Source organism: Platichthys flesus, chromosome 18 (assembly GCF_949316205.1).
Source record: "Platichthys flesus chromosome 18, fPlaFle2.1, whole genome shotgun sequence".
Taxonomy (NCBI): Eukaryota; Metazoa; Chordata; class Actinopteri; order Pleuronectiformes; family Pleuronectidae; genus Platichthys; species Platichthys flesus.
This window is the reverse complement of record NC_084962.1, coordinates 18,925,972-18,938,301: the sequence shown is the minus strand read 5'-3', so window position 1 is coordinate 18,938,301 and position 12,330 is coordinate 18,925,972. Positions and strand designations below refer to the sequence as shown.

The 12,330-nt window shown below is 46.1% G+C and overlaps 2 protein-coding genes across 3 annotated transcripts in view; both read left to right on the top strand.

The window, feature by feature from the left end:
* The first annotated feature begins 156 nt into the window (after window positions 1-156).
* On the top strand, window positions 157-3,536 carry exoc8 (exocyst complex component 8). The gene is made up of 4 exons (XM_062411693.1): window positions 157-1,420; window positions 1,734-1,987; window positions 2,086-2,334; window positions 2,653-3,536. The coding sequence occupies exons 1-4, from the start codon at window positions 277-279 to the stop codon at window positions 3,058-3,060; spliced, it is 2,055 nt and encodes a 684-aa protein (XP_062267677.1). The 5' UTR covers window positions 157-276; the 3' UTR covers window positions 3,061-3,536.
* A 3,351-nt stretch (window positions 3,537-6,887) lies between these two features.
* The window catches only part of LOC133973411 (E3 ubiquitin-protein ligase TRIM9), a 35,362-nt gene continuing 29,919 nt past the window's right edge, over window positions 6,888-12,330 (top strand). For both annotated transcript variants that reach the window (XM_062411259.1, XM_062411257.1), the window contains exon 1: window positions 6,888-8,053. In XM_062411259.1, coding sequence (XP_062267243.1) covers window positions 7,223-8,053 — 831 coding nt within the window. In that variant the 5' untranslated portion in view covers window positions 6,888-7,222. The remainder of the gene's footprint in view (window positions 8,054-12,330) is intronic.

Genomic DNA, 12,330 nt, shown 5'->3' with positions numbered 1-12,330 from the left:
TTGAATATATTTACACATTTAAATAATAGATTGATATTAACATGTTTTTGATGGAGAAATAACAATTTGTTGGAATGGAAACAAAAACTATTAAAAGAAAATCACCCCTTGGTAAGTGATTTGTTGCCCCTGAGTCACGTGACGTTTCAGGGAGTCGACCAGCTGACTACTTCCTGTTTAGGTTTCAGGCGGAACTGAACCGATGAGCAAACTCGTCCTCTGCGACACATTTAGCGTCAATTTGACTTTAACGAACAATCACACACGCGACAGGGGATGTCGGAAACCGGAAACCGGCTCCGGAAGCTGCTGGAGTCGCCGAACTTCGAGCCGCAGAACTACGTGAAGCAGCTGTCGCAGCAGTCCGATGGCGACCGGGATCTGCAGGAGCATCGGCAGAAGATCCAGAACCTGGCGGACGAGACGGCGCAGAACCTGAAGAAGAACGTCTACAAGAACTACCGCCAGTTCATCGAGACGGCCAAGGAGATCTCGTACCTGGAGAGCGAGATGTACCAGCTGAGCCACATCCTCACCGAGCAGAAGAGCATCATGGAGAGCATCACCCAGGCGCTGCTGTCCACGGACAAGGACGAGACCTCCAAGGAGATGCAGGCTGCTTTCCCCAAGGAAACCGAGGAGCTGAAGCAGAGGACGCTCACCTCCCTGCTGGAGAAGGTGGAGGGGGCGAAGACCATCATGGACACCCCGGGGAGGCACCTCGTCTACAATGGAGACCTGGTGGAGTTTGACGTGGACAACATGTCCCCTATCCAGAAGGTGCACGCCTTCCTCATGAACGACTGCCTGCTGATCGCCACCTGGCTGCCGAACCGCAGGGGCACCGTGAAGTACAAGTACAACGCCCTCTACGACCTGGAGAGCTTCGCCGTGGTCAACGTGAAGGACAACCCCCCCATGAAGGACATGTTCAAGATCCTCATGTTCCCCGACAGCCGCATCTTCCAGGCGGAGAACAGCAAGGTCAAGAAGGAGTGGCTGGAGATCCTGGACGAAACCAAGAAGAGCAAGGTCACCAAGGAGCGGCACAAGAAAGAGGAGGTGGTCCCCACCTCCCCGGTGAGAGCAGAGGTGTCCACCAACCCCTTCGACGAGGACGAGCCAGTGGACGCCCAGGAAGGCGTGGACCTCAGCCTGGAGTGGATCCAGGAGCTGCCCGAGGATCTGGACGTCTGCATCGCCCAGAGAGACTTCGAGGGCGCCGTGGACCTGCTGGACAAACTCAACGGGTATCTCAAGGACCAGCCGGTCACCCAGAAGGTCAAGGAGCTCCGGCTGACTGTGGAGGAGCGCGTGCGGCAGCTGACGGAGGTCCTGGTGTTCGAGTTGTCTCCGGATCGGTCCCTTCGTGGAGGACCTAAAGCCACCAGGCGGGCTGTGTCCCAGCTGATCAGACTAGGTCCTTTGGTTTTTCAAGTTACTCATTCACTTCCCTCATATAAGCTGCAGACATTTTGCATTAAGTCGTTAAATAATATTAAAGGAGACATATTCAGGTTCATAGAACAACATTAAATGTTTTACATGTTAAGAAAACATCACTTTCCTCAGACTCTCCATTGCTGCAGCTCCTCTTTTCAGCCTCTGTCTCTCACACACTTGGTTTTAGCTCCTGTCTCTATCAGTCTCTATAGCTTGTTTTTTCCAAACGTACAGAGAGAATCTACTGTTCCACTCTTGTTGAATAGTTCCCCCCCCCCGCTGTGTTTCAGGCCAGTCCACCAAAGCCTGCGAGCTGTTCCTGAAGAACCGAGCTGCCGCGGTGCAGACGGCCATACGGCAGCTCCGCATCGAGGGAGCCACGCTGCTCTACATCCACAAGCTCTGCAACATCTTCTTCACCAGCTTGCTGGAGACGGCCAAGGAGTTCCAAATGGATTTTGCGGAGAACACGGGCTGCTACTCGGCCTTCGTGGTCTGGTCCAAGTCGGCCATGAGGATGTTTGTGGACGCCTTCACCAAACAGGTAGGAAGAGGAGAGGAGCTGCAAAGTCAAATATGAAAACCACAGGGTTCAATTATGTGATATTTATCCTGAATATGACATTTCACTGTCTTCCCCAGGTGTTTGACAGTAAGGAGAGCCTGTCCACGGCAGCCGAGTGTGTTAAAGTGGCTAAAGAGCACTGTCAGCAGCTGACGGAGATCGGCCTGGACCTGACCTTCACCTTGCAGTCGCTGCTGGTCAAAGACATCAAGGCGGCGCTTCAGAACTACAACGACATCATCATGGAAGCCACCAAGCACCGCAACTCGGAGGAGATGTGGAGGAGGATGAACCTCATGACCCCCGAGGCTCTGGCTAAGCTCAAGGTGCATTTTGAAAACTTTTCTGTTCCTCCTTCTCAGGTCATCTTTGTTTCCAGCGCTGCAAAGCAAAGAAACACGTTTGATGATCCAATTGTCCAAGTCATTTATTCTTTTGTTCCAGTTCCTCTGAAGTGAATTTGCTGCTCTGGTTTTTTATGTCACTGTCACATGAATATCTTTGGTTTCTTGACAGGCAAAACAAGACATTTGAAGAAGTAATGTTAGACTCTGTCTGACCCTCTCCTGTGGTCATGACCTTTGGGTAGTGACCTTGATAATGAGGTCACAGACACATGATCATGTTTGTCTTTCTCTCTGCAGGACGAGATGTGCAGCTGTGGCATCGGCAGCTTCGAGCAGTACACCGGTGACGACTGCTGGGTGAACCTGAGCTACACCATCGTGGCCTTCACCAAGCAGATGATGAGCTTCCTGGAGGAGGGACTGAAGCTCTACTTCCCCGAGCTGCACATGGTGCTGCTGGAGAGCCTGAGGGAGATCATCCTGGTGGCCGTGCAGCACGTGGACTACAGCCTCCGCTGCGAGCAGGACCCCGAGAAGAAGGCCTTCATCCTGCAGAACGCCAGCTTCCTCCACGACACAGTGCTGCCCGTGGTGGAGCGCAGGTTCGAGGAGGGCGTGGGCAAGCCGGCCAAACAGCTGCAGGACCTGAGGAAAAGCACGAGGCCGGTTCGGGTCAACCCAGAGAGCACCACGTCGATGGTCTGATTCCAGCTTCTTTAAGACATTTGAACAAAGTAAGAAACTGAAATAAAGCCGTCACAGAATGTTCCGGTAATTTCAGCTGGATGTCAGGACGAGGATAAAACAGATGAATCAGAGGAAGCGTAAGTATGTGAGAAAAGATACTTTGGAGTCCCATAAAAATACTTATGATATTGGCTAATACTGAAAAGTAAAATGATCTATATGCTGAGGAGGTTTTGGGCATGTTGTGTTCCCTGAAATTTAGTAACACAACATTTACTTTGTGGAGTATCTGTGTACTCCAGGTTTCATTCTGTTAAAATGTTGTGATGTTTGATCCACTGGATCTTCACAGGAATGAAATAGTGTCCTAACCTTATAGGACTGATTGAAAAGGGATGACTGAAAAAAAATGCACTGTTTTACTGTAAAATTTCCAAAATTTTGTTTGACATTAACATAAGAAATGTATTAAAAACCATAATGCACAAATACAACATTTTATCTCTTTAGTGGTTTAATAACTTCCACTGGATCCTCAGCTGTCCATCCAGATCTGAGCTTTGTATCGTTACACACTGAAGACGCACAACTCTCCTGCTATAGACACATTCATCAAAGCAGCCACAAAAAGCACATGCATAATTAATAACATTAACAAGGGCTCAGTTGTCAGGAAGCTGCTCCAGTGAGCCTGCATTCACAAAACAAAGACCCTGAGACTGAGTCCCTGAGTGGGAGTAGCTCCGTTGTTCTCTGCTGTAAAAAGGGATTATTACATTTCCTCATTTAAATCATATAATAATAAAAAACTTTGAGAGTTGCCAAGTGTGTAACAGTAATGACAAATGGAAATTAAAACGGCAATTTAATTAAGAAAGACAATAAAACAAGCAGAGCACCTTCCTCCACCAAGGCCAAACCACTGTCAGATTCAAGAGATCCAGATTTTTATTTCACAAACTCATCGATAATAGTTCCATAAATGTGGCAATTTCAAGATCCAGGAATTATTCCCTGAATTTGTCCCATCTCACAATGTCAAAAGGTCGACTGCTCCTAAGTTTTGGGGCTGTAAAGCAAAGACCTGGTCACCTTTAGTCACCAGATCAAACACTCCGGCTTATGGAGGGAATAATATGTTCCTAATGGAGCTTGGACTGAATTTTTAAATCAATGCAGATGCACATCTCTGTCTTTTTTCCTCCCTGTCTCTCCACCTACTTTATCTCAATGTATTTTTTCAAACGTGCATCAGAACGCTTATTTATTCTCTATCATTTATTATTCTTTATAATTTCCAGATGAGTCACATTAAAGACATCTTCTCTTTTCATTCTTTTTTTCCCAGCATCCATTTTGACTGAGTCCCAGGAGGAAGTAGTTATTTCAGTGTGATGCAGAGAGTGAAGTTATTCCACCTGTGTGATAAATCCATAGACCACAGACTTTGTGTTTCAGGATCAGATTTAGCTCTTGATCCTTATTTCATGACTCCATTGCCCTCTTGTGGCAGCTTTCAATCAGGAAGTATTGATAAGATGATGTCAATTTTCTCTGTTTATAATCATAGTAATACCAGAGTTTTTTTAATTATCTATCGTAGTGGCTGTATTTATAAATACTGCTTATGAGTTCTATTGAAGATACAATTCTGACTTCAATCGTAAGACCAGCGACCACCGTTTGTTAAAACCCAGTAAACCCAGTAAAACCAGTCTGGATCCCGTGACTGAAACAAACAGATGCTCCTCTCCTCCTGTAAAACGGCAACAGGAACTGACGACGCAGATATTTTTAGACGCACGATTGTTCTCTCTGCTTCACAGCTCAACTCGTTATAATCACTGATGTGATCGAGGGCTCGGGGAAAAGCCTCGGGTGAAGCCATCAGCTTATCCTCCGAGAGAGAGAGAGAGAGAGAGAGAGAGAGAGGACAGTGGGCGAGGCGGGAGGGATTATTCAAGAGGAATTCACTCAGTCAACACAGAGGAAATATAGATAGTAACGCTCATGGGTTTAGGTCTTGGTCAGCAAACATTGAGAATAGCTTGAACTCATCAGTGTTTACCAAAGTGTGAAATTCTCCAGGGTTAACAGATGAAGATTAATTACCTTTGCATAATTTTCTAAATAAATGGTACAAAATCCAGTATATTTACTGTTATTTAGCAGTTTATCTCTGTTCTAACCCTCAACCACATTTTGGACGTAAATATTTTACCCTTTATTCCACTTTATTTACCTGATAACTTAAGGTACTAATAACTGATTATGATACAAAATGTAAGTAACAAAGTATTTCATTGTTTGTTTTATGCTAACATGAGATATAATGTGACTTAAGTGATCCTCGGAGGGAAATGACTCAGCAAAGCATTTACAATCGACCCTGTTGCTCCAATTGAAGCGATGCACTCATCTGTCAATAATTATAATCCAATAAAACACAGTCTATGGGTGAATGGATTCTGATGAAATGGTACTTTTACCATTTGTATTTAAAATAAATGTTGATACTAATACCTTAACATTTGTACTTGCAGCTGAGTATCTGTAGAATGTATTTAGATCTGAGTATCTCCTCCTTTTTAAATGTTTTTACTGCAGGGCCACCACTTGGTATTCTCTATCATCATTTGATCTATGGAAGTTTATGCATTTTCTGGCAGAAAAACTTGCAGACACTGTACTTTTAGAATCATCATTCTAGACACGATAACCTTAACTTTTTAATTAACAGATAAGCAGCTGAGTCTTAGATTCAGTGGAATCTACATGGTGAGCTTGTTCGGTGTGTTTGTCTTGTCTGGAGAGCCGACTGCAGGGAAGGGAACATGAAATGGGAGGAAGTACACAATGTGTGTAGTGGATTTTTCAGCTGATGTTTGTAAAACCAACTCTCGCTGTGATGTTAAGAGGACCCTGCTGCTGGGTGTTTGGATTTTCTTCCGGATGCATCTCACAAAGAGTGCTTCACATTCAAAACGCCGTTTCCACTCCAGCAGTGTAACTCGAGCTTTCATGTCCTGCAGTGATGATATTAAATGTTTTAAAAGGACGTGTCCTCACAATGAGCGAAACAAGAGCATCAAGGTGAAGTCGTGCAGTGAAAGCAAAGGAAATAGTGTAGATTTTAGTGTGTTTGTGTGTAGATGCACAGTATTGTACAGTATGTTTTCAAGACTCGCTCTCATCTAACCACAGAACACTAATAACATCTAATTGACAGGTAATGAAACTAACGGGGCTGATAAATGGGAAGCTGTCCCAATGGGGGGGGGATTAATGCTCCACCCTGAGGGGCCTCAGTCACGGCGGCTGTCTGGTCAATTAGATGCCGAGCTAACACAGAGGGCTGACGTCAAACAACACAACGGTTAACGGATCAAACAAGCTCTTCTCTCACGTGACCAGAGCATCAGCCAACTCCTCAAATCACCTCAACCAATTTCTCTTTTCATTTTTTAACTGTGTCGTGTTTCAAAATGTTATTGGATCCATCTCTGTTTGGTTTGTGTGCTGCGTCTGATCCGTCTCAATCTGACAGGCAGAACAAATGCAGATAATTAGGAAGTCAGATAAATGATGGTCATTAAAATCGTCCTGACCACCATTACTCTCGACTTGATGATGGACGATCCTGGACCAACATCAAAGGATTTATTCTCCTTCATTAGATTCTCCTTGAAAATATAATTTAATTTGGAAATGACATATTTTCTGATTTCCATTTTATTCTACTGAATCATTCTAATCAATTCTGATTATTTTAAAGATTAAACCACAAAAGAGTAAATAATTAATGCAACCTTGAACACGTACAATATTAAAACCCTGTCATATGTTAAAGGATGAAGAATATTGAAGATTAGATTAATATAAACACTTAGTTTTAATGTGTATGATGTTAACGAGTAGAAATGTACAGTTAAGTGAATAAACAAAATATAAACAACCCAAAGCCTAATAAATAAAAAACAGCCAGCTCGGATTCGATCCTGTGAACAAATCATGACAGTGTGGGTGTGTCAGAGCCTTTCAATGAACCCGTCACTCACACCACACAGTCCCCGCCCCCCCTCTAGCGCATGCGCACAGCGGCTTGTGGAGCTGTCCGCCTCAGTCGGTGCTGAAGTGTTTTCTCCGGAGCGTCTCCCTCCTCTTCGCCGACACACGCACGATGGAGGAAGAGTTAAAATGTCCCGTGTGCGGTTCCCTGTTCCGGGAGCCCGTCCTGCTGCCGTGCTCCCACAACGTGTGCCTGGCCTGCGCCCGCAACATCACGGTGCAGACCCCGGAGGGAGAGACCCCGGTGCAGAGCCGAGCCTCGGGCAGCTCGGACTACGACTACCTGGACATGGACAAGATGAGTCTGTACAGTGAGACGGACAGCGGGTACGGATCCTACACCCCCTGTCAGCTCAAGTCCCCCAACGGGGTGAGGGTGTTTCCTCCGTCCGCCGCCCACCGGCACTGCTCGCTCACCTGCCCGCTGTGCCACCGGAGCGTGTCCCTGGACGAGCGGGGGCTCCGGGGCTTCCCTCGGAACCGGCTGCTGGAGGCCATCGTGGCGCGGTACCAGCAGAACCGGGCCAACGCCGCTGCCGCCGCCGCCGCAGCCTCCTCCTCCACGGCGGTGAAGTGTCAGCTGTGCGACCGCAACCCGGCGGACGCGGCGGTGATGTGCGAGCAGTGCGACGTCTTCTACTGTCACTCCTGCCAGCAGCGGTGCCACCCATCCCGGGGTCCGCTGGCCAAGCACCGCCTGGTGCCGCCGCGGAACCCAGCGGCAGGTGGTGGTGCGGCAGGCGGAGGAGGAGCAGGAGGAACCGGGGGGCAGCAGCCGCCTGCCACCGCCAGGAAACCGGCGACCTGCGTGGACCACGAAGCGGAGAACTTCAGCATGTTCTGCTGCAGCTGCAAAGCTCCGGTGTGCGTCAAGTGTCTGGAGGAAGGGAAACACAACAAGCACGATGTCAAACCACTGGCGGTGATGTGGAAGCAACACAAGGTGAGGTCAACACACACACACACACACACACACATTCCCCAGCCCCTAACTCTAACCCTACCCCTTACCAGCCAACTAACTAACTAACCCAAACCTAAAGCTTTTACTAAATCATCAGAAAGTGAGAAAAGATCCAAAATGTCCTCATAAGGTCTTCAAATGGTCCTCAGAAATACATCTATACAAGGTTTAACACACACAGTCCCAGTGTCTCCATGACTTCCAGGGACATTATTATCACGTTGATTTCCAACATTAACCATAGTTACCACTTGTCCTCCCTTAACCCTTAACCTGAACCAACCTTAAAACATGTGTTCACCTTAAACTTGAATGATTTACGATCAGGGGACTGACCTTTGACCCCATAGGGAAGACAAGTCAACACAACGTGACGGGTTGGGGCTGCTGTTGACTTCCATTCATCCTGGACAGCCTAACCATAACCTGATCACCGACCTCAACCATCACAACTAAATACGTAACCCGCCCCCTAACCAACATGGGTCTATGCTCAGAATGGTCCTCACAAAGATACAACACACATGAGGCTCGAATTCATTTAGGCGTCTGTGTGTGTGTGTGTGTGTGTGTGTGTGTGTGTGTGTGTGTGTGTGTGTGTTTGTGTGTAGCCTGATGTGGCCTCTGTGGAATTGAAAACCTCGTATCAATCACTCCTCTCATTCTAACCTGTTTGTTTCTTATGGTTATGTAAATGTGTGCTCAGCCATCTCACCACAAGCCCCCCCCAGCCTCTCCGTGGTTTCCCTGTATTCACACGGCTGATCGGCGTCTGCGGCTGTTTGTGGTGAATCTATACGGCAGAGGAAGCTGGAGCGTGAGCTGGAGACGTTGATCACAGAAAGCAGGGATGTGTGTGCGGTTGAGTTTCAGGGTATGTGGGGCAAATCGTAAAAATTAGAGAACTCTGTGCGAATAATCAGAATTCACGCATTACAAGATAATTACTGTAGGCGCAAAATCCCCTGTGTGTGTGTGTGTGTGTGTGTCAGTGTTTGTGTGGATACAATGTGAGTCATCACTCGAGTAGGTCACACAAACCCCCGTCTGGCTATTTCACATTTTAGCAGCGCACATCTGTGTGTGTGTGTGTGTGTGTGTGTGTGTGTGTGTGTGTGAACAGTGGAGGAGGAAGAGGTCAGTGCTCTTCCTCAGGCGGCAGCAGGACAGGGATAATAATGTTGGTTTGAGTCAGTTACTTTAATCCTCACAACAACACTGTTAAAAATTAATGTTTTTGGAAGTAAGGTTGAAAAAATACCTAATTTAAAAGATTATATCTACACATCACTATCTGAAGTATACTGTCTTCATGCCTATTTCATGGTACTTGTACTTTACCTGAGTATTTCCATTTTTTGCTGGGTTATACTTTTCATATCAAGATTTGATGTTAAATTGATAATGACGTTATGCAATATTAACTGTTACAGATTGAACTAGGTTCTACTTCATCAGCATTTACTCTCATTCAGATCTTTTGAATCACTGATCATATCACAGTAATATAAAGTATATATTTTAAATGTAACACACAGAATCGAGGTGAAGTCAGGGTGTGAGTACTTTTTCTTATGTGAGATTGTGAAAAGGCTTTTCCTACTTAATGTCGTTGTGTTGTGTTCATACTTACGTAAAACATCTCAGTACTTTAGCATTTCATAATCTACATTTTCTTTATACTCCTGCCAAATACTTGTTTCATGCACAGTCGAGAGCTGCTGCTGAGGTTTGTAGATTAAAACTATTCTGGAGGAAAACCGATTTATGTTAATGTCGACTCCAGGGAGTTGATTTAACATGAAATGGCTCAACATGAGAGAAGGATTCAATTCTTAGTTTATGAGTGATTCGTGTATTTAAAGCTGGTGTAGGTTTGTTGTTGCCACTATTGAGCAGTAATTATGTCCATCCATCCATCCATCCATCCATCCATCCATCCATCCATCCGATGGATTGCCTTCCGCTTAACCGGGCTCGGGTCATACAGGAAGTAGTGTATTCCAGGCGTCCTGTCCCTCCTGAGACGTTCCCCTGCCAGATGGGAGGTGTAAACATGTCAGTGAGTCCTGGATCTCCCTCCCGGTCCGGGCATGCCCAGTCAGCCTTTAACAGAAAGCACCCAGGAGACACACCTGAAACACCTCATCTGTCCCCTTTGGACACAAAGGTCCAGCGGTTCTACTCGGATCTCCCCCCAGACTCCTGACTCCTCATCCTGACCTTAAGGCTGAGCTTATATTCTTGATCTTGTTCTTTCCTACAAAAAGCCTGTGACCATAGGTGAAGGTTGGAACGTAGATCGACCAGTGAATCAAAATAATTGCCTTGCAGCTACGCCACATTGTCCATCTCATGCTCCGTCTTTCAAGAAGAAGACCCTGAGATATTAAAACTCCTTCATCTCAGGGTCCATGATAACCTTTCAGCATCATGTAAATCAAGCGATCTGAGAGGAAACTAGACTTCTGCTCTTCCTCCGGGCTCTGATTCTAGCCACGGGGAAATCTGGCCCTGGACGGGAGACTTCGACCAATCACAGGGCAGTTCATAGAGACGCTGCTCCTATTGGCTGCTCGGTGCAAGTCCCTGTGGTGGAAAGCCTGCCCTAAATCAATGGCAGAACATGCCAAAGGCAAAGGTCACTATTCCAGAAACTGATTCCACTAAAAAGCAACCTAAGAGAGGAATTATCTAAACATGAGATACACGATGATACAGTGAACGAGCAGAATGTTCAGATGTTTGAAATCAGTAGATGGACGAAGGAGTCGTTTGCGATCGAAGCCCAAAAACTGCAGGAAAGGTTGAAATATTTCAAGAGGAAGTCGGAAAATGAAACGTATGAATGATGATGAAGAAACAACAGCTTGAGAATCAGTCAACTGGAGCAAAATGAGGCTGAAACACAGTTTTCCTGTCCGGACTCGTTCCTCCTCGACTCGCCTCTCCTGCCAAACATCTCCTTCCTGTTTCATTAAAGGACGATCAAAGTGATTTTATGATTTAACTCAATTTTTAATGACTCTTTCATTAATTGGAAGGTTAAGCCCTGCTCCAGGGGTCGATTCAGGTCCACCCTCCTCAGTGTGACCTGACTTATCCGTCTTTTGTAATAAAACGATCCTCGGTGAAATGGATGAAAAAGGAAGATTTACTTGTTTTTGGGGTATTTTTTGCTCTTAAAACCATTTTTACCTGAAGAAAACCCCAGATTTCATTGCAATGCATTAAATCTTTACACTTTTTTAACATTAAACTACCTTTATTAACATATTGATGATAGTGGTTAAAAGAGAACTCCCTGGGGGCAGGAAGCAAAAGGGTTTAAATGAAAAACTCCTCAGCTGCAGGTCCAGTCAGAGTCTTGTGTCGTTGAATCCTCGTCTGCTTCCTGTGTTAAATAAAACATTTCATAAGGCCATCGTCATCCTGATCGTCCTCACACACACACCTCACACATGTAAATTAAAAGCCATTTCCGTCCGTCTCCTGCTAAGTGGGTCATTGGGACCAATCTCAGCGTCTCTGTCTCTTGGTTTTTGTGAGACTCGACGCCTCCAGTCATCCCATTCATCATTTCTCCATCAACACATCTCAGACTCTCTCTCTCTCTCTCTTCTTGTCCTGCTAATCGTTCACCCTTTGTGTGCATGTGTCTTTCTTTACCTCCGTCTCTTATCAACGCTCCCTCCTCCCCTTCATTCACCCCCCCCCCGTCTTCTCCTACCCTTCCTCCATCTTTCCCCCTATCCCCCTGTCCCATAAATGGACCGTGAAAATCCTATCAGAGTGCAGGAGCGCGAGGGCGTTGATAAGTAATGAGCGAGTGGATGAATAAGAGATGGCCGCCACTTAGTTGATATGGCGTCCTTCTTGTTGAGGGGAGATCAATGATCGTCTGTCTTCGTCCTCTCGCCCGCGCTCGCACTCGACACGGGCAACAGACGTCACGTTGTGGAGCTGTTGAGTTTCTGAAACGTGGCTCAGTGAGGTCAGTACTGCAGGGCGGGTGTTTGAGGTGTTTTTATGTCTCATCTCACTTCCTCCTTCTCCCAGTCCTCTACTTCCTCGTGCATTTATTGAAAACAAGTTGCCTCTCCTTCTGTGGGCACCTTCTTTTCTCAGGAAGGACCAGATATGGACAGAAAACTAACAACCCTATACTGACAGTAAATGAATCACCAATAATTTGGATAATTGAAACAGACCAAACACTCACTGGTTCTCTGCTTTTCCTTGTCGTGAATGATAGT